This window comes from Manihot esculenta, chromosome 2 (assembly GCF_001659605.2).
Source record: "Manihot esculenta cultivar AM560-2 chromosome 2, M.esculenta_v8, whole genome shotgun sequence".
Taxonomy (NCBI): Eukaryota; Viridiplantae; Streptophyta; class Magnoliopsida; order Malpighiales; family Euphorbiaceae; genus Manihot; species Manihot esculenta.
The window spans coordinates 5,117,362-5,137,750 of NC_035162.2; the positions used below are offsets into that span (position 1 = coordinate 5,117,362).

At 31.8% G+C, this 20,389-nt stretch overlaps 2 protein-coding genes across 4 annotated transcripts in view; one reads left to right on the forward strand and one right to left on the reverse strand.

Moving 5' to 3' along the window:
* Window positions 1–2,295: 2,295 nt before the first annotated feature.
* Window positions 2,296–9,085, reverse strand: LOC110608113 (T-complex protein 1 subunit zeta 1). The gene is made up of 15 exons (XM_021747325.2): window positions 8,798–9,085; window positions 8,661–8,724; window positions 8,025–8,160; window positions 7,361–7,512; window positions 7,226–7,273; window positions 7,025–7,117; window positions 5,578–5,684; window positions 5,359–5,473; window positions 5,162–5,248; window positions 4,731–4,935; window positions 4,140–4,234; window positions 3,214–3,282; window positions 3,015–3,122; window positions 2,803–2,921; window positions 2,296–2,496 (listed from the first exon to the last, which is right to left on the reverse strand). The coding sequence occupies exons 1-15, from the start codon at window positions 8,929–8,931 to the stop codon at window positions 2,421–2,423; spliced, it is 1,608 nt and encodes a 535-aa protein (XP_021603017.1). The 5' UTR covers window positions 8,932–9,085; the 3' UTR covers window positions 2,296–2,420.
* A 3,389-nt stretch (window positions 9,086–12,474) lies between these two features.
* Window positions 12,475–20,389, forward strand: part of LOC110603471 (protein SWEETIE) — a 43,283-nt gene continuing 35,368 nt past the window's right edge. For 2 of the 3 annotated variants that reach the window (XM_021741212.2, XM_021741218.2), the window contains exons 1-10: window positions 12,475–12,787; window positions 12,864–13,071; window positions 13,387–13,493; window positions 14,040–14,276; window positions 14,358–14,447; window positions 14,543–14,630; window positions 16,058–16,122; window positions 17,500–17,604; window positions 17,980–18,069; window positions 18,152–18,232. In XM_021741212.2, the coding sequence (XP_021596904.1) occupies window positions 12,623–12,787; window positions 12,864–13,071; window positions 13,387–13,493; window positions 14,040–14,276; window positions 14,358–14,447; window positions 14,543–14,630; window positions 16,058–16,122; window positions 17,500–17,604; window positions 17,980–18,069; window positions 18,152–18,232 (1,236 nt within the window). In that variant the 5' untranslated portion in view covers window positions 12,475–12,622. The remainder of the gene's footprint in view (window positions 12,788–12,863; window positions 13,072–13,386; window positions 13,494–14,039; window positions 14,277–14,357; window positions 14,448–14,542; window positions 14,631–16,057; window positions 16,123–17,499; window positions 17,605–17,979; window positions 18,070–18,151; window positions 18,233–20,389) is intronic. The other variant, XM_043954032.1, reaches the window with a different exon arrangement.

Sequence of the window (20,389 nt, forward strand, 5' to 3'; positions counted from 1 at the left end):
TAATCACTTTCTATCTTTCAAAAAAAATAATAATAATAAATGTATTTTTAAGGGATAATTTTTTTTGAACAATGCTAATAGTATTGCATTTGACATAGCCATACAGGCTAGTTCATACAGAGGGTAAAACAAAAGGAGCCAAACCAAAAATAGATCAAACCAGACCTAACCAAGCTCACCCACACACACAGACCAACCAAACCACAAACCAAATGAAAAAAGCAGGCCCAGACCCATAATCCACCGCTGCCCACCAGCTCCAGCTCACCGACACAGCTTTAGAGATTGTCAACCCACCGCCAGAATCATCGAAGAAGCAGAACGGAAAGCACCACCATCGACACGATGACAACCCATAGAAGATCGGCAACAAAAAGGATAGGCATGGAAAAACACATCACATAGGCATGCATGCAACCCAAAGCAAGAAAGAAACGACCCTCAGCCAAACCCCAAGCAGCTTAGAAGAATTAAGCACATCAGGAGGCGGCGGGGAGCGTGACTCACCGGACGAATCGGTGCGGTCCCAAAATTAACGCGAAATAGCAAAGAAACCTCCCCAAACCAGAAGAAACAAGCCACCCAACCACCCTCAAACGCAGATCCAAAAGAAACAACCCCATAGTCGACGATAAAGGACCTGCACAAACTAAAGAAATTAAACAAACCCAAATTGTTAAAATATTTAAATTTATAAAAATTAAATTGTGACAAAAATGAATAAACCAAAGTTACATTTCTCAGAAACAGGTTTTAAATTTGCAACAATTAAACTAGCTAATATTTAAAAAATATATGAACTGTTATTATAAATTTATTAGCTATTTCACTATAGTATAGTCTTTTCGTCTCGTAAATTTTATTTACTTTACTGTTTTCAAGAATATATTTTTTCTGTTTTCGGTTTGTTATTAAGGTTCTCTTGTTGTATCATGATTCATGGAGCTCTGAAAGTGCTGAAAATTCATGGAAGGTGTCCCAGTTGAAATGTCATCGTGTCTTGAAATTATCATATAGTTGTTGGTTAATGTTAGTGAAGATGCTTGGAGATTATTAATAATTTTTACAACTTCATATTCATTTCCAGTAAGCTTGTAATTGCCATGGCTTTCTTGACAGCTAATTTAAGCTATTGAAGCAGAAGAAAGAAGTCATGTGGCAAAGGTGTGAGTTTGCCTCAATGGACTACACAAGTGAATTTGTTGCATTTTAGTCTTGGTATATGTCAACTGCCTAAATAACAAAGGCCAGAAATGAAGTGAATGCCCTTTAACATTAGATCTGGAATGAGATGGATTCATGTATCATTTTATCTGCAAAGACGAAAACAACAGGACAGACAGTTTTATTGCATTGCTTATTTTTTCGTTTCATCTGCATTCTGACGTAACCTAGTTTTTAGGTTCCTATTTTCCAACTTGTTAAAGTTCCATTGAAGCACTATCAAATCCAAAACATTTTAACACAGGAACTCAATGGTTTAACACATGGTTGCAAACTCTTTGAACGTCGTATATCTAAATCATCAGTCTTTCCTTTTGCGGCACAAATGATGCCGTCTCGGAAAAGATTCTTCAAGAACATGGTCGATGATTTAATATTTGAAGTACAAACTATACTGCCAGTTATATATTTTGGATGATTCTTTTGCATTGCACTTGGGCTTGAACCCTGCTTTTTCCTATTGACCATCACAAAGAACAGTATCATGTTAGGGATTTGCAGGTTGAACTTTGAATTACCTTGTAACGGCTGTCCTAAAATTTAAGAGGGAGCAAATTGAATTAGGAAGTTTGTTGTTTGGATTCAGAATACTTAAATTTCGAACCAGGAACTGTTGCTTGAAGTACTTGGAGAAGTTGGACATGGTGATGATAGTGGCATGCATCCGATGGCGCCGTGTTTGAATTTCTGCACCCCTATGCATAAAATATTAAAATAGACAAAATTATAGTCGTCGCTTCACCCCCCCAAAAAAGAGGTTATTGACTGAAAAGGGTTACGAGCTAGCCGGGTTTTTCATTCCCGTTGTGACTAATAAACTAATAAATTATATATTCATACAAAATTATTTTTTTAAAAAAAATATTAACATTCATTTTTTTTTCTAAATTTTTCACACGAAACACATCAAAATCCACATTACCCTAAAATCATTCCCAAATCTTTCATTTGCAACCATTCCAACCCATCATCAGTGTTATTTTAATCGACGGATGGTCCTTCCATAGTGGAACTTCAAAAGAATGATTGCAAATATGGAAGAAGTCGGATAAGCACATAACCTAAACAAAATTCCAAAACATGAAAACAATTGGCTATTTCCCCTGACACAATCTCCAAAACACAATTCATTACACACCAAAACAGCAGAAGGATTCACCGAAGCAAAAAAGTACAGACTGGAGCATTCTAAAGTTCTAATTTGGTTTTCTCATATTTCGCCCAGCCCGAATCACTTCATCCACCAATAATAACTGAGACGCAATGACAGGCCTGCAAAATTCCGCACCATGATTGTAGCTAAATTACATAAAATCAAAATCTTAAATATGGAGAACATAAAGACTTGGGAAATAGAGAACATAGGGAATTGGGAAATGTTTAATGAACTATGGGAAACGGCACATCATTTATAATTTATTAGTATATTTAATAAAGTTGCATAAAATGAAGGTGTGCAGGCAGCAATAATATGGTAACGGAAGATGGACCATTGAAGGAGGGGGGAAAGGGAATAAGAGAGATAGGAGTGGGTGATGGATAGTAAATACCAAATTTATACTAGTGAGTCTCTCATACCCGGAGTTTATGATTTGGCGTTTAACAGAGTAGTTGTCAAAGATGCCCTCCATTTGGGGGTCAAGAGCTCCGCCAGTTTGCAGATTTATTCCCACAATATTATCCCTGTCATGCTCTCCCTGAATAAACATGCGAACAAACTCACTCAGACTAGTTTTCTTTGTTTTTGCAGGTTAAAAGACAGTGTGGATGGCAGGTTCCATAGTAACTACCGTAAGGGAGACGATCTCATCTTGAGTGTCAAGACCAGAGTTCTCCGCTAGTGTTTTGGGCACCACAAGAAGGGCATCAGCAAAAGCTTCAACACCAAGCTGAGCGCGCTGCTCCAAGTTTAACAAACACCAATGTATAAAATTAAGAAACGCATAAGAATAATAATCCAAATAATGGGAAAATGAAGATATTTCATACCCCTTTAACTGTTTTCTTTACTTCAGTTATTAGGTATTTCCTGGCTGCTAATTCAAAAGCTCCAGCTCCCTGGACCACAAATAATATATCAAATAATGAGCATGAACCTTTTTGAGCAAGATTTTGCAACAGAACAGTAAACAGACAAGAATTAATTATCAATCCCTGAGTAAAAGAAAATTACAAAAAACCAAAAAACAAATGACTTGCAGTTAAAACTTTAGAGCATGTTCATCAGTAGTCATGGGGCACACCGCTAAAGGTCTGGAGTATCATTTTAATGAATAGACATTTGATTACATTCCACATGTTCAGTCACATTCTCTCTGACTCTGATACAAACTAAAATATATATCAGCATTTATGAAAACAAATACTCCAGATGTCAACTGAATGGCACAGACCAGCGCTCTTGGCACCCTATTCCTCTTCCCTGGTCCCATGAAGTAATTAGCAGTTCCTAAAAAGCAGCAGAATGGAAATATCTTGTATTTAGAGAAACAAAAATCATTACTTGTCTGCCCACCTTCGGGACCATTACTTGTCATTCTATTCTACCTCAGTCTATAAGAAACCTAGATTATGAGCCTCATTGTCCAAATGTTGTTGCAGACATTTCAGTGAAGCATGAGGATTTCGCATATTAATTTCAAAGTCATGCACGTTTATTCGTTACAGAGTACAATCAGTATAATGTATACCGAAACTGAAAGCTCAGTCATAATATGCATAAATTTTATATATTGATTCATCCAACATACACTGTTCTTAAAATTTAAAATTATGGGACAAAATACTCATTTAAACAATTCACAAGCCTATGGATGTTAAACCACAAGTAACGGCTGCATAGAACACAAGAAAATCATTTTGTTCAAGCATGGAAGCAAACAAATGCATCATAGATTTCTATAAGCAGAACTCACAAGCACAACAGCTTCATCTTCAATGGTATTTTTGACAGCTCTCAGGCCATCACGTACAGCATCCTTTATTTGGGCAATTGTGTGGTCGTTAGGTCCTGCAACATTTACACTGTTGGATTGAAGAAAATATAAGGAGTAAAATAAAATACACATCAATGATGGAAGGAAAATAAACTTTCTTCTCATGTTTGGATATTGAGTGGAGAATATAGGGGGAAAGGTCATTTTATGAATAGTGAAATTTTCATTTGATCCCTATCTTTCTCAAAAACATTATAAAATATAGGGTTATATTAGTCACTTTATTTTATATATATATACTTTCATCCCACTCTCCAAGTTGGAGAGAAAATGATAAGTATTTCATATTTGTTATTTTCATCCCTAAGTTGTCTTCAATCCAATATGTGAAGGGAGGAAAATATTGACAGTTTCCACCTCAATTTCCTCCCTCCCCAATTTTCCACCATTTCAAACAAGAGCCCTAGACAATCAAATGCCATGACCTGTGGCCCAACTGACCAGACAAATAAGTCTAAGAACAACATCTTGGACATATTCATGTACAAAGTTATGTTCAAATTTGAATACCTTTTATCAAGATTGTACAGGAATAGGGATTCTTCACATTTTCAACAAACGTATATTTCTCTTCACCAAGGATGTGCTCGTAAACCAATCCAGCCCAACCAAGGCAATCAGGGGTTAAATCATCAACAGAATTCACAGCTTCACCACCACATGCCAAAACCAGGCGTTCCATATTTCTTCGCTTGGCTCTCCGAAGGGCAATTATCTATAAAATGCCAAAGTTAGCGCACTGCATTTGCAAGCAAGGCAAAGAAAAAGCAGCAACAACAATAACTGTAGTAATAAAATAAATTCTACCCACAGAAAATATAGCAACAATAGTTCAATACCCATCCCCAATTAACTAATTTCCAGCTTAGAAACAGAAATTAGTATGAATTAACTACACATATGCACTATATCAATAAAACTATAGACATCTCATGACTTACCCCTGCACGTGCAAGAAGGTCTAGTGATGGCGGATCAATACCCTTTTGATTAATAACAACAAAATTTTTGTCATTACCAGAGCAAACCTGCACATGAGCAAAATAATTAGCAATATTTCCAAAAGCAGCTATATAATGGAAGCATTAATGTCACATATACCATGTTATAAATTAATATACTGCTTAAGTTGTTCAACCTTGTTTTTAAGTTCAATGATTCTTTTCACTCTTTCGTCAACCTGACGCCTTTCTGCAGCAACCATTGCCTCCCTTTGCTCTGCATTTGAGTAGAAAAATCCTGCATTTATTTCACTTGGGTGCAAAGGAGAACCATGGTATAAACATTAGTTTCAAGATGTCAAAGCACTATATCCAATTAACTGGAAATGAAGCACTGAATACAAGTCACTTTTTACCTTTTTTCATATTCTAAAGACGCATTGCAAGTCAAGATGAAACAGTTCTCAGCTCGCCGCTTCATGTCAGGATGCCTAGAACCATGATCAAGGACAAGACCTTCAACCTGGAAAATATCCAAGGATGCAAAATAACCAGAGGTCAGTCACAGTATTGACGATGACTTTCACCATTTTAGTAATCACCAAAGTAGGAAGAATTGCAACCTAAATGAATCGTGAAAACATACTGATTATACATTTATCTGCAAATTATTTAATTTCAAAGAAAAGAATTGTAGTTCATGAGTCATAATGGAAGGCCACAAACCATCAATGATGATCTGTGTATTTCCATGAAACCAACTAAAACAGGCATTTGTAAAATAGTGCTAAAAGGGAACATCTTTCATTGCTTTGTTTTTACAATCCTGCATTGCTTTGTTTTTACACTTAAGCAATTGTGGGACTCGCTGCACTCTCGTATATGAATTGCCTGGATTGTGCGAATTTCTAATGAGGATCAGATTTGCGCTCGGACGGACATTTGGTTTAGCATAAGAAGAAAAACAATCTTTCAGGGGAAAAGAGAGAGAGAGAGAAAAAAAAGGGGTAGAGTGGATAGGAGGATAATAAAATAAGGATTCACTTCATGCATCCCACTTTCCAATATTTCAATACAAAAGTATCCAGAAACTCAACTACACTTAATCCTAAACCATTTCAGGTAGGCCATATGGATTTGTTTCCTGCATTCTAATCACTTCATGTCGTCTTTAGATAATATCATTTTTCGCTACTTGCCCTCATCTCATCTTAGGTCTACCTCTCACTTTTAATCACTACAACTACATTGTTTCAGCCTTCCCACTAGTGGTACTCCATAACATATATGTTCAAACCATCTCAACTACCTTCTCTCAACTTATCTAACAAGAGACACTTAAATTCTTCATTGAATCCATCCTTGTATTTCCACATACCCATCTTAACCTCCTCATTTCTGCCAACCTAATTTTCTATAAATGTTTCTCATTTCTCAACAGTTGCTTCCATATATCATCATCCATTGCAGGTAGAATAATAGTCACGTGCGTGAGGATGGTCTGGCTTAAGAACATCCTGTAAGCCTATAACTCACCACTCCAAGGGAGGATTAAATTAAAAGGCAAAAAGGAAAGAACCTCTTTAGTGCTTGAATGACTTCCCAATTGATTCCAAAAAAATTGGAATAAAATAAATGACAAACAAACAAAGATTTGACATCTCCCAACTAAAAATGAAAATTTTGGTACAGGCTAATATTGCATATGACATAAATTCTAAGAAGCCAAATCCCCTGCCTCAACTCAAAGCTTGATGTTATCATCAAAAATAGACAACTGCCATTCCATATCAGCTGGAGCTCAATAAACTCAAACAATTTCAAAAAAATTGCAAACTCAAGTAAGCATAATGTGTAGATTACCAGCCTTGTGTCAACATCAAATTTGTGACGCATGTGCATAATCTCCACCATGAATAAATCTATGGCTTCCTCAGGCTTTCTAATACAAAGCACCTGCCGTAGGTTCAAAACAAATTTAAAAAAGCTAAGTTAACCAGATAATAAAAGATTAAAACCTGACGTTACAGCATTTAAATGATCAATACTGCTAGGCAAACTCACCGCATTAACAACTATGTCAGTTAACTGATCTGCCAAAGCTTCATACAACTGTTAGGAAACAAGATGTCAATTTCAGATAACATAAATTGCAAGTTTAATATGCAAGACGAGCAGTAAAACAAACAATGAACTTACCTTTGTTCTTAATGTTGTTCTTGCTACCATTTTAAGAATCTCTACATCTGGTTCATCACCAATAACCACAGGAGTCTTAAATTTTTCAAGAAACTGGAGTGTAGCTCTTTTGGCAACCTCAAAACCATCAACCAAAACACGTGGATGCATACCTAAAAAAGGAAAATTTTCAAGTATAAGGTTACCTTTACCACTGATATAACTAAAATTGCCATTACAACTTCCTTTTTTCATAAGGGAACAGAAAAGGAGCAACAGAATGAAAAGATACCTTGCCAATATATTCTAAGTGGATTATTTAAATATATTGTAAAGTGTAAAGTAGATATGAGGTCAAACAGAGAAGATCATGATTCATATCAATCATTATTTCATTCACTGATGAAGAAAGCACTGTAAAGTTCACACAAACATGCACACACAAGACTTGGAAAACAACAACTTTTACTTTATTCAACCTTTAATTGTTAATTATTCCTTCATTTACTCAGAATATTTTCAACAATAAAGTGAATAAGTGGAAAAGATAAAAGTAAGTGGACAATATATAATTGCAAAAAGTTGAAAATGAAAAAAAGATCGAAGGAACTAGATGGAGAGAAGGCATGAACAAGCGAATTGACCAAGGTGACATGGATGAGAACTGCTAAGAATTTAAACTAACCTTCATCAATGTAACGTTCAGACTGTTTCATAAGCTCTCCAATAAAGATTACAGTAGAAGTAGTACCATCTCCACTTACGTCATCTTGAGCAACAGCTGTCCTTGCAATCATAATTGCTGTTGGGTTTTGAATTTGCTGCAACCATTAAGGAAATACAAAGAAAGATGTTCAGTGGAAGTAAATATCTGAACAACCATGAGGAGGAAACAGCTTTCACCAAAATATTCATCAATTTTCCACTTGGTTGTAAAACAAAAACATTTCCAATACTAAGATCCCTTTCTTTTTTCACATGGTCATTCATTTTAAATCTCATCCAGCATTAATTATGGGAATTGCTTTCAATTTATACATAAAACCAACAAGCGACATTACATTTCGTTCATGACAGCAATCATAACTCCTTAGATGCAGACACTAAATTTTCACTTTTATTCATGAAATTGATGGGAAAACACAAGCATACCACAAATTGTAAAAGTGACATTGCATCCATAGTCAAATAAGTAAATCTAAAATAGAAGAGTGAGAGAATAAAGACCTAGGCCTGCTTGTGATTACTGAAGCCATACGCCACTACACTTAATTTTTCTACAGAAAATCCAATGCAGAAAGATCAAGAGAAGAAAACTAACCATTTCTTTTAAGAGAGTGTTACCATCCTTAGTGAGCTTGATGTCTCCAGCTCCACCAACAAGCCTAATAAAATGCATATCAAGTAAACAAACAAAAACCAGACAAAGAGAAAACAAAAGAGAAAATGAGGGATTACATCTTGATAGTGCCTTTGGGGCCAAGGTTGGTCTTGAGGACGTCCTGCAAGCCCTTGGCGGCATTAATGTTCATATGAAGCGCCGCTGATTTGTTCAGAACCTCCGCATTAGGATTCAAAACTCGCAGAGACATCTTCTTCTGCTCCTCGTCTTGGCCTTAGGGTTTATAGGAAGAAAAATGGATTATTGTGTACTATTGATATGCGAAAAAAGAAATGTTTGCTTAAGAGTTTTTGAACTGCGAGAAAGGACCGGAAGTGAACAAGACCAAGTGTGGGTTTTAGGGCTTTCCGGAACTTCATCATTTTATTATTATTTTATTATTCGCTAAAATCCCCACGCTGTACGCTCTGACTAAACACACCGTTTAAGTTTGCCATCGCTCGTTCTTAATACTTGCCGAGAAGTTTTAAATTTAGGTTCTCTATTCAAATGTAATAATTTGTATTTAAAAATTATTTTTTATAAAAGAAATATTAAAATAATATATTTTTTATTCTTTAATTTTAATTTAAAAATAAACTATATTAATAAATTTTTATATATATAATTTTAATAAAATTTTCGAAACACATAAAATGATAAAATAATTTTCTATTTTAAAAATAAAAAATTATTTTTTAAAATAATTTAATTTTTTAATTATAAATATATTTTATTGATTAATTTTTCTAAACGTTTCATACGTTTTAAATTATAAAAAGTATTTTTATCAAAATATTTTCTATTTTTCTCAAAATATTTTTTATAAAACAAATGAATGTTTAATTTTATTTATAAAATGTCTATTAATAAATATATTTTTTAATTTATATCTTTTTATATTTTTTAAACAAGTGAAATTAAAAAATTATGATTTTCTTTATAGCTTTAGCCAATTTTTCTCTAGAATTAGCATGTAGGATGGAAAAATATAAACAGTTTAAGTACATTATCATCTGATTAGATTACTAATTGTCCAAAGTCTAGTTTAGTTACTAAAATTTTCTTTTGACTTTATATTTTTTCTAATGTTTTTCTTTTAATAATAATAGTTGTTTAACCTAAAACTTTACCATCACATCACACTTCAAAACATATGAGCAATCATTTTAATTTATCTTAAAATTCGAGTTAAGATGCAATTAAACTCTTATAAAAAGATAATTCTATAATTCAATATAACCTTTTTAAAATCGGACCAATTTTTTTCATAGAATTTAAAAGCATTTATTATATTATTGGCATCAAATTCAATATCTATATTTATGTTCTTAAATCTCTTTTAGCTGGCTTAACGCTCCTCTGCCAAAACTTTATCTACTTGAGGGAAATAATTCTCTTTAAAAATGGTTACCCACTACAAAACTGTTTATAATTACTTATGAACAAAAAAATTATTATCATCCTACTCATGAATCCACATTAGCATTATAACTTTTTCCTTTCACAAAATGGTTGAAATTAAACCAATTGATTAATAACAACATTAGGTCTAAAAGTAATATGTACCTATTATGCTAGCATCTTTTTACACCCGAATGCATGGTATTATGTGGAGAAGCAACTCTGTCATTTTATGTCCTATCGTTTCCTCTATTTCATATATTTTATAAAACCACAATGAAACTGTAAAATAAGTAAAGTGACGTAAATAAAAGATTATGCATAGATGATAAATCCACACCTATGAATAGTCTTGTTCTCCTTACAATTACAATATTTTCCATTCACTTTTCTATCTTTTATTCTTAAATTTTTTCCATTAGGCAAAACTCTTTTCAAGCCAAATAATTTTTTTTTAAACTTAAAAGGGATATGCATCTCCATAATCTTTTATAACAACTCATAACTATATTCAAAGAGAAGCTATAATTATTTTAAATAAATAAATGATAACCATATTTACCTGAGTACTTACATTTTTTAGTAGAATACCATACCATATAATATTATATATGGGAAAGTTCAAGAGAAATGCTAATAACTTGGTTAACATCAATGGGAATCAATAGCTCATGAATAAAATTAATATTGTATAACCATTATCGTTGATAAAACCACTAACACTGAAATCTTCTAAACCTTAAATTGATGGATTATAAATATAAAAATTTCTCGTCGAGATAATTATGGATCTCTCAAAATCTTAACAGATGCACTAACACTAAAATCTTATAAACCTTAAATTGATGGAGTATAAACATAAAAATTTCTCGTTAAGATAATTATGGGTCTCTAAAAATCTTAACAGATGCACTATCCCCAATTCTACATCTAATACCAAAATTAAGCAAATTCCTAACCTACAACATATTACTCTAGACACAACTTGGATTTATACCCACCTACACTCCTATAAAATATTTAGTTTTGAATAAATATAAAAATAATGACCCAGAGTTTTGATAAAATCCTCACTTACCAACCATTGTCAAATTAAAACAATAAAGAATTAAAAACCCAATCTATACGCCTCTTTATTCATACAAATCCAATTCCAAGATAGCCAATGAATTCTCTTTTTAGTCTAACCATTTGAAATGCACCAAGTTCAACATTCGTTTGATCTCCTCACAGTAAAAATATGTAGCAAGAAAACACTCATATAGTAAAATGGAATAGATTGATTACAATTTCATTCCCAACCCCTGAAAAAGATCAACCACAACTATTAATTATTTTCCACACTATGTCCTTAAAATAAAATCATCAAGGGTTCATTAAGGGTTATTGGTTGAAAAATACTATAATTTTGTGATTAATTACGATTATATTCAAAATACTAAATACAACATTTAAATTTATTATAATTACGATGAAATAATATATCAAATTGAATAGAAATCACTATTATAGTAGAGTCTTTTTATATTATACCTATTTTTTTTTTATAAAACTTTTTTTTAGTAATTATAGTAAAAATTTAAAATAATTTTAATCAGTTTTGAATAGTACAAATATTACATAATGAGTTATTTATTTATTTTTTTAAACATTTAGTTAAATTTATATAATAAATTATTTAATTATAATTAACCACGTATCTAAAAGCATTTAATAATAATAATCTCTAATTTGAAATATAAAATTTATATTTCTAGTGAATTTCTAAATTTAAAATTTTAAATAAGATTTTTAAAATCTAAATTAGAAATTAAAACAATAAAAATAAAGTATGTTTTAAGATATATGGCTAATTAGATGATAAAAATTAGATATTAAAATAAAAAAATTAAGTACTTTTAAGATATATAATTAATTAAAATTAAAAAATTAATTATATAAATTTAGATAATTATATAAAAAATATTATTTACCTTGATATCTGTATTAATTTAAAATTTATCAAAATTATTATAAAGGTTTGTTTTTTTTTTGAAATGGATACAAAGGTTTGTTATAATTATAAAAAATAAAAAAAATTAAATATAATATCAAAAATTTTAGTTTTAATAATAATTACATATAAATTTCTGACTTTTTATCAATTTAACAAATTATTTTAAAAATTAACTATAATTTAATAAATTTAAAATTGAAGTTTTTTCTTTCAAAATTAAAAAATTTGCTTATAATGAAACGCAAAATTGTGTTTTTTTATTGCCAATACGCCCATTATTAAAACTTATATCCGACCCGATTAACCACCCGGGGCCGATTATCTGAACGTCGAAGACGTTTATAAACGAAATTTATTAAGAAAGAAAGAGAGAGAAAAAAAAGAAGCTGATTCCGATTCTAGATCATAAGAATTTGGTAATAAATCGAACCACGTAAACAAGCCATTGTCCATTCTCTTCCACACTGGACTGTACTTCGTATTCTGGAATCTTAGTTCTTCAATGGCGAAGAACTATGTCAGAGACAATGTGCCGCTCTCGCGATTCGGCGTGCTGGTGGCGCAGCTTGAGTCCATAGTCGCTTCCGCCCCACAACAGTCCCCCGATCCTCTCCTCTGCTTCGACCTCCTCTCCGATCTCATTTCCGCCATAGAGGAAGAACCCAAGGTTTCTTTGCGGATCTTATAAAATGCATTTTTCGATTTGTTTCTTTGCTTGACTAGGAAATGTTTATGTGATTCAGGAGTCTATTTTGTTGTGGCAAAGAAAATGCGAGGATGCATTATATTCATTGCTTGTTCTTGGGGCGCGACGGCCGGTGCGCCATTTGGCTTCGGTAGCCATGGCGAGGATTATAGCTAAAGGGGATGCTATTTCTATATACTCGAGAGCTAGCAGTCTCCAAGGGTTTCTTTCTGATGGGAAGAGGAGCGAACCCCAGAAAGTTGCTGGTCAGTAGACTTGATTGCTTGTTAGTTACTTGCACATGTTTCCAAGTTTTGCTAACCTTATATGTGTATCTATATGAAAAATTGCTGGTCTTACATAACACTATACGCCGAAGTTAATTGTAAATTGAGATATTCACAATTGATGGATTACTTGGCCCTCGTTGAAAATCCTCGTGGCATATTACAACATGTCTATAAAACAGTACCATTTGATTGAAGTCCATCATTACAACGCAATGATTTCTTCTCTATTCCATTATCTGGTAAACATTTAGCTAGTTTGTCTTCTATTTATCATTACCTGAACGATTGTAGGTGCTGCACAATGCCTGGGAGAATTATATCAGCATTTTGGCAAAAGAATTACTTCGGGATTGCTTGAAACAACTATTATTGCAACCAAACTCATGAAGTTTCATGAGGTAGTCCAATTCAGTTACATGTATTTTTATACTAATGCTCATCCAAATTCACACACAAAAGAACATCAATTTTATGGAACGGAGTGAGAATATCATAAAAGGATTTTCCTTCTGCCAAATCTCAATGGAATCTTCTTGTTCTATTCCGCCTTCACTATCATTTACCATCCAGATAACGTTTTTTCCCTACCTTGATAGGAACCCATGTACTTGAACAGTTCATTATGGATAGAGCTGGGATGGAAGCATATAAATTTACTTTCAATGAACTCTTAAATAAAACTTTTAATATTTAAGCATCCATATATTTATTTTGTGTAAATACAATATATATTTTATAAAAAATTATAATATTAATTGAATACTAATGGCTTTTTTTTTTTTTACTTTAAAAAAGTTAAAAGGTAATTGCCAATCCGTTTTGTCATACTTGAGAGAAAACTTTGTGGCTTATTGGCATTGCATTGTCTAGTTTTCCTTCCTTTCACTTTGTAGCTTAATTTGCATTTGTTGTTTTATCACTTCTTTATGTATCATAAATATCAGGATTTTGTGAGGCAAGAAGCTTTACTCATGCTTCAAAAAGCTTTGGAAGGTTGTGGTGGTGGTGGTGCTTCCTCAGCATATACTGAAGCCTTTCGTCTCATCACACGTTTTGCTGTTGGAGATAAATCATTTGTTGTGCGAATAGCTGCTGCTCATTGTCTGAAGGCATTTGCCAGCATTGGTGGGCCAGGGTTGGGAGTTGTAGAACTTGAGAATTCAGTATCTTATTGTGTCAAGGTATTTTTTTGTTTGTTTGTTTTGGTAATTGTTCCACATTTGAGAAGATTACATTACAAATTCCACTTGTTGCTCTGATAGGGCCTTGAGGATCCTGTATCATCTGTCCGAGATGCATTTGCTGAAGCTTTAGGTTTGTTGCTGGCTCTTGGAATGAATCCTGAGGCACAGGTTGTCTATCCTATGATTAATTTTTGTCTTCCCTACCCTTTTCATGTTTTCCTTTTTCTTTGTTAAACACTTCCCAAACTTTCATCCTTTGCTAGGTTCAACCCAGGGGAAAGGGTCCTTTTCCTCCTGCAAAGAAACTAGAAGATTGTTTGCAGAGGCATTTATCTTTGCCCTTCACAAAAGGTACTTGCTGGCTTATTTGGTATACCTTCACAGGTTTTCATTTTTAAAGTTTCTTATAGAAGTGGTCTTGTTAAATCATAACATTTATTATTTGTTGGTAATGCATCTTTAATGCGAGATATTTTCAATATCAAGGACTGAAACTGATATAGATCACATTATTTCTATGAAACAAGAAAGTGCACTTTTTTTGTCCATTTTCCTGTGCATATGAGTGTTGCTTTATTTGAAGCAAGGAAATTACCAAAGCAAAGTACAAATTAATCCCTCATGAAAGTATTGTTCCTACTGCTCTAAAACATTCAAAATGCATAATATTTTGCTTTCTTTTTTGTATGTGGCAACCATGATCTTCCATTAACAATCTGCGAAAGATTACATTAAATGGCATGTTGGTTTATTTGCTTCTAACCAATCCTTGTAGAAGCAAAAATGCACTGCCTGGGTGCATTTCTTTACATACATCATTCTTGTGTTGAATTGATGAAATTAGATTATGGACTTTTTTCATAAAAAAAGAATATAGTAGTTTGTTGCTTTTCTTTTTTTCCTGGAGGGCAGATGAAAGTGCTTCAATGTAGCAACTTTTTCTTTTTGGTTCCTGCTTTCTAGAGTTTCTTAATTGCCATTTTCACCATGTACTGCTAATGCTAAATGAAAGCTCTCATGAACCATAAAGGGATGCAATTATAACATTCGGAGAAGTGAGGACAACATGGTGCATATGAAATTTTGGGATTTTGGAGCAGTATTTTCTTTGGCGATTGATTGGTGCATACCTTTTAATTTTATTATGTGCGCATGTGTGCATTTTTATTAAAGAAAAGTATGCTTATGTGTGAGAAGACTGGCAGTAGGTTTCCTGCATTAAGAGGCCAACTGCCTGCATATGAATGGAATACTTTTGGGCTTCTACATTGCGGGAAACAATGTAATACCATATGCTTAAAGACACAAATATTCTGTTACTGAATTAAATTGTTGAATGTATCATCTCTTTCTTCTTCAAATTGCAGTTAAAATTGCTAATGCTGTTCGCGACGCTATTGTCTTTTTTACTTCTTGAATTTCCTGAGTACTTAAACATATTTCATCCATGTGTTTATTTTCTTTAATTCATTTAGCTCTTTAAAAGTTTTATTTGAAAATTTATTATAAGCTTGTCCATTTTACCAAACATGCCGCAAAAATTAATTATCTTTAATAATAACTCAGAGTTAAAAAACTTTTGGGATTTGATTAACCATAGCAAAAAATAAAAATCAAAGGCTCGAGTGCATAAATGGCAAAGCACATGAGTCTTTAGATGCTTTTGGGCTTTTTCTCTATCATGGTGTCATTATCTTGTCTATACTTCATACAATATCTAGTGAATTTTCTGTATGCTTATTGGTGTTGTTACATCTAACAATTGGTTCAAATTGCAGCAAGTGGAATTCGTTCAAAGGACATAAGAATGGGTATAACCTTATCTTGGGTATCCTTTCTACAGGTAAGTATTAATATTCCATTGCCCCTCTCTCCCTCTAAACCCCTTCTTTTTTGTCCCCTCTCAACAAATTTGTTTTCCCTTTTCTCCCTTCTTTTGGAACTTTGAGTGTTGGCATGGTTTTAAATAACTTGCCGTTTTGTAACGGATTTGGAGGGTCCATTACCCGTTACCTCATTATACAACGGCCCCCTAATTTGCAGCCGTAACGGTAACGGCTGTTACCGACCGGTAACGGCTGTTACCGACCGGTAACGGCTGTTACCGACCGGTAACGGCTGTTACCGACCGGTAACAGCCATTACCAGTAATTAAAATTCTTTTATATTCTTCCTCTTATGTCTCATATTCTCATTTTTATTAGTTTCTACACTTTTTCAGCAACTTCAAAGGCTGTATTTTTTTCAGTTTTCTCTTCCCTTTCTCTTTCAAATCTCGATCTTCCTTGCATATTTCTCATATAAGCTTAGATCCATCATAAACTACTCTATTTCCAAGCTTATTTCTTCTAAAAAGTTAGTTAAATTTTATCTATTTTAGTTTTTAGTTACTATTTTTTTCCTTTTTTAAAAGATTTTTTGTGAATTAAAGTGGTAGTTTTGAGTTAAAATTGTACTTTGAGCTATTAGTTTACTCGATTTATAAAGATTATGTTGGTTTTTTTATTTTAAACTATATGATATTTAACTTAAGTTAAATAATCTATATTTTATGTATTTATGTTTATTATGCATTTGTATACATTGTTCTGAATTAAATCTAATCAATATCATTTTTCATTTATGAACTTTGCAATTTTTTTTTAAAAATTTGCTTAACATCAGCCCATTGCTGTTGTGTTACAGCCGTTACAGGCCTCCTTTGTTCACGGTTGCGACCGCGATTTAAAACCATTTGTGCTGCTCTATGTTTATAAATAGTATTATGGAAAGAAAGTAAAGAAAGCAGAAAGCGAACTTTTACCTTGAACATTTTAAGAAACCACTCAATAAAAAATCTCTAGCTTGTAGGTGAGGGTCAGAAAAATATTTTTATATCTCTCACACCTACTCACATGAAAGACTTTTGGGCTTGAAGTGTTAACAAGCACATTCTGACCTGACTTGTGTTGAAATTTATCAATAAATGGGAGTGTCCATGTCCAAGATTCAAACATTGGACCTTTTGGTTTAATGTGCTCTCATATGGTATCAAGAAACCACTCAACATAAAATCTTAAGCTTGAGCTCAATGACAGAATTTTCTCTAACAAATATATTTCTTAAGTGGTATTAACTTAATTATCACTTAGTGATGTAACTTAATTGTGTCAAGTTGTTTTAAGAGCAGAACCTTGTTGTTTGGGTTCTAATTTTATCTTTTAATCTGCTCATGTTTCAGGCTATTCGTCATAAGTATCTACATCCAGATAGTGAGCTTCAAAACTATGTCATGCAGATTATGGAAATGCTTTCTATAGATGCTTCTGTTGATGCTCATGCACTGGTAATTCTTTGATGAAATATTTTATTTTTATTTCTTCTTATTCTGTTGGTTTGACACACAAAAAAAATTAATTTTAATGGCAGATAGTTTATTTCTATATTGTAGCCAGCCTTTGTATTCAAGATGGGATCTTAAACAACAATATCAGTCCCAACATTGGATGATATGAACCCTTACTAGCTTTACAGCCAATGAATTGTGAATTATCGTAATTTATTGCGGTTCATAGTCTCACTACAGAAAACATAATTATAAAAAATTCAAGGATAGGAAATGAATTTATTTTTAAAGATTGAAAGCTCTGTGTATCAAGAGCACACATTTGGTTCTCTAAAAAATCAATACACTAACCAATTAATTTTCTGATGTTTGAAGGCATGCATTCTTTATATATTGCGTGTTGGTGTAACTGATCAGATGACTGAACCTACTCAAAGGGCCTTTCTGGTTTTCCTAGGAAAGCAGGTTTGTTGACATAATTCAAATTTATTCTGTTGTCATCCTGGTTATGTTACTGTCTTGACACTATTTATATGGAAATCTTCAGCTTGAGTCTGCTGATGCCAGTCCCTCCATGAAAATTGCTGCTCTACGCACTTTGTCATACACATTGAAAACATTGGGTGAGGTGAGGCATGTTTATACTTTTCTTTTTGATCTGGTTCCTTTTCAAGGTTTTGTACTCTAAAATATGTATTTTTGCCAATATAACAGCCGCAACACCATGAACATGAGATGTAAATATTTTACTCAATAAGCAAAAGATTAGGTGTAATTGGAAACAATGAATTTGATATATAAGTTATAACTTGACCAAATAATTAAGCTTCATCTTATTTACTGTCTGATGGAAAACATTTGTGAAAGTACATGATGTAAAATTGGGAAATGTGATCCATTTGAAATCAGCATGGTTCTTTAGGAGATTTTCTGAGTGACAACCTCTGTTATACACCAGTATATGGAATAACATAGTGTAGATTAATTTGATGCTCTTTTCTTTCTTTCCCCTCTCTTTTTGATTTGTTGTTGATTATCCTAGACTATGTAAGTGCCTTATGGCATAAGCGTGGTTGCTGTGGGGCAATAGCATAATATATTATTGTTTTTATCTGGAGTGAATGGTTCTAAATGGGTCATTTGGTCTAGTGGGGGCAGTTTTTAGGCCTAATTTATCTATCTATCTGTACCATATATAAAAGTGGGAAGAAGGGGGAATATTAGGATTGCCGATTATGCCCCTAGGTTATTTATTTATTTACCATGCTTTAAATTTAAAAATAAATAATGATTTTATTATTTAAATAATTTTAAATTAATAAATTATTTATATATCACCTAAAAAGGTTTTAGATATTTATCATTTAAAATTAGTGCATGTTTAAATTTCTTATTTATGAGTTTAATTAATTTTATTTGGTACTTATGTAGGATAATTATTAGAAATTAATAATTTTGATAATATTTAAATTAAATTTTTTGAGATAAGATTATTAAAATAATAAATTTAAATATTAATTAAAAATATTAAAATATTTATCATAATATCATATTATTAGATTTAAATTGTTAATTTTTTTAGTTTAATTAATTTTATTTGGTAATTAATTAATATTTAAATATATTTTAATAATTATTATCTTAAATTTTTAACCTTGATGTATTTTATACATTGAAAATTTTGATATTTTTTAACATATCTACCATTAAATTTATAGGTTTTGATTCGCCGTGTGTGTATATATATATACAATTAAAAATTTTAGATATGATTATTAAAATAACAAACTTAAATATAAAAAATAATTATCATGATATTAAACTATTAGATAATAAGTTCAAATTTAAAAGATAAAAATTGTAAGATATACGAAATGATTGTCAACAAATTAATGATTTTAAAAAACAAGGTACTAAAATGACTATCTTAATTTTAAATATTACTAAATTTACTATTATCTAAATACTTAAAAAAATTTGGAAAAGACTTAAATGAATTATCTTATTATCTCATTCTTTTCAAACTATATTATTATCACACCCATGAATATTATATTGAAGCAGCATAAACTCAATAGGATGCTAACATTGTAGATTGAAGAATTTTTAATAAATGTATTAAAAAAGTTCAAACAAATCTTTTTTTTTTCTATAAACAGATATTTGACTGTTTAATTTTGAAAATATTTAAATAAAATATTGAAATTTATTATGATAATGAGTAATTAATGATCAATTAAATTATAATTCAAGTGCATTAGGACTCACCTTTAACTCCCTATCAAAAGCTCCCGTGCTATAGTGAAAACTCCAAATAAACTACTTGGTAGCTTCTAAGGTTACAAATTTAGAGTTTTGTCTGGAAGCAGTAAATGTGATGTGATGAACCAACTCTCTATTTTCATCTGTACACTTGTTTTGTTTCCTTATAGTTTTATTTCCATTAGAAAAAAAAGTCAAGCTTCTATTACCGAGTGTGTATGTATAAATACAATATTTTTATTTATGAGAAATAAGTTTCATTTTATTTCATAATTTTATTGCAATTTGCGTGAAAATTCAATTTGCTCGAGTACTAAAAGAAACTTCTATCTAGAAAGCAGTAATATACTGCCCGAGATAATGACTGATCAACTGTGATTGAAATGAAAGAGATAACATCCTTAATCTCTAATTAAGTTACTTTCATATTATGTCTATTGGCAGATTTATAATAAAGATTGAAAGGTATATTTTGTAAGGTATATTTTATAAGTAAATTAAAATAATATAATTATTAATGTAG

Coding starts and splice junctions, on each gene's coding strand:
- LOC110608113 (XM_021747325.2), bottom strand. CDS start 8,931: ATGTCTCTGCGAGTTTTGAATCCTAATGCGGAGGTTCTGAACAAATCA. Junction 5,249..5,358: donor TCATTGAACTTAAAAACAAG/GTTGAACAACTT, acceptor GCTCATGTGCAG/GTTTGCTCTGGTAATGACAA. Junction 3,123..3,213: donor TAAAGAAAACAGTTAAAGGG/GTATGAAATATC, acceptor AACTTGGAGCAG/CGCGCTCAGCTTGGTGTTGA.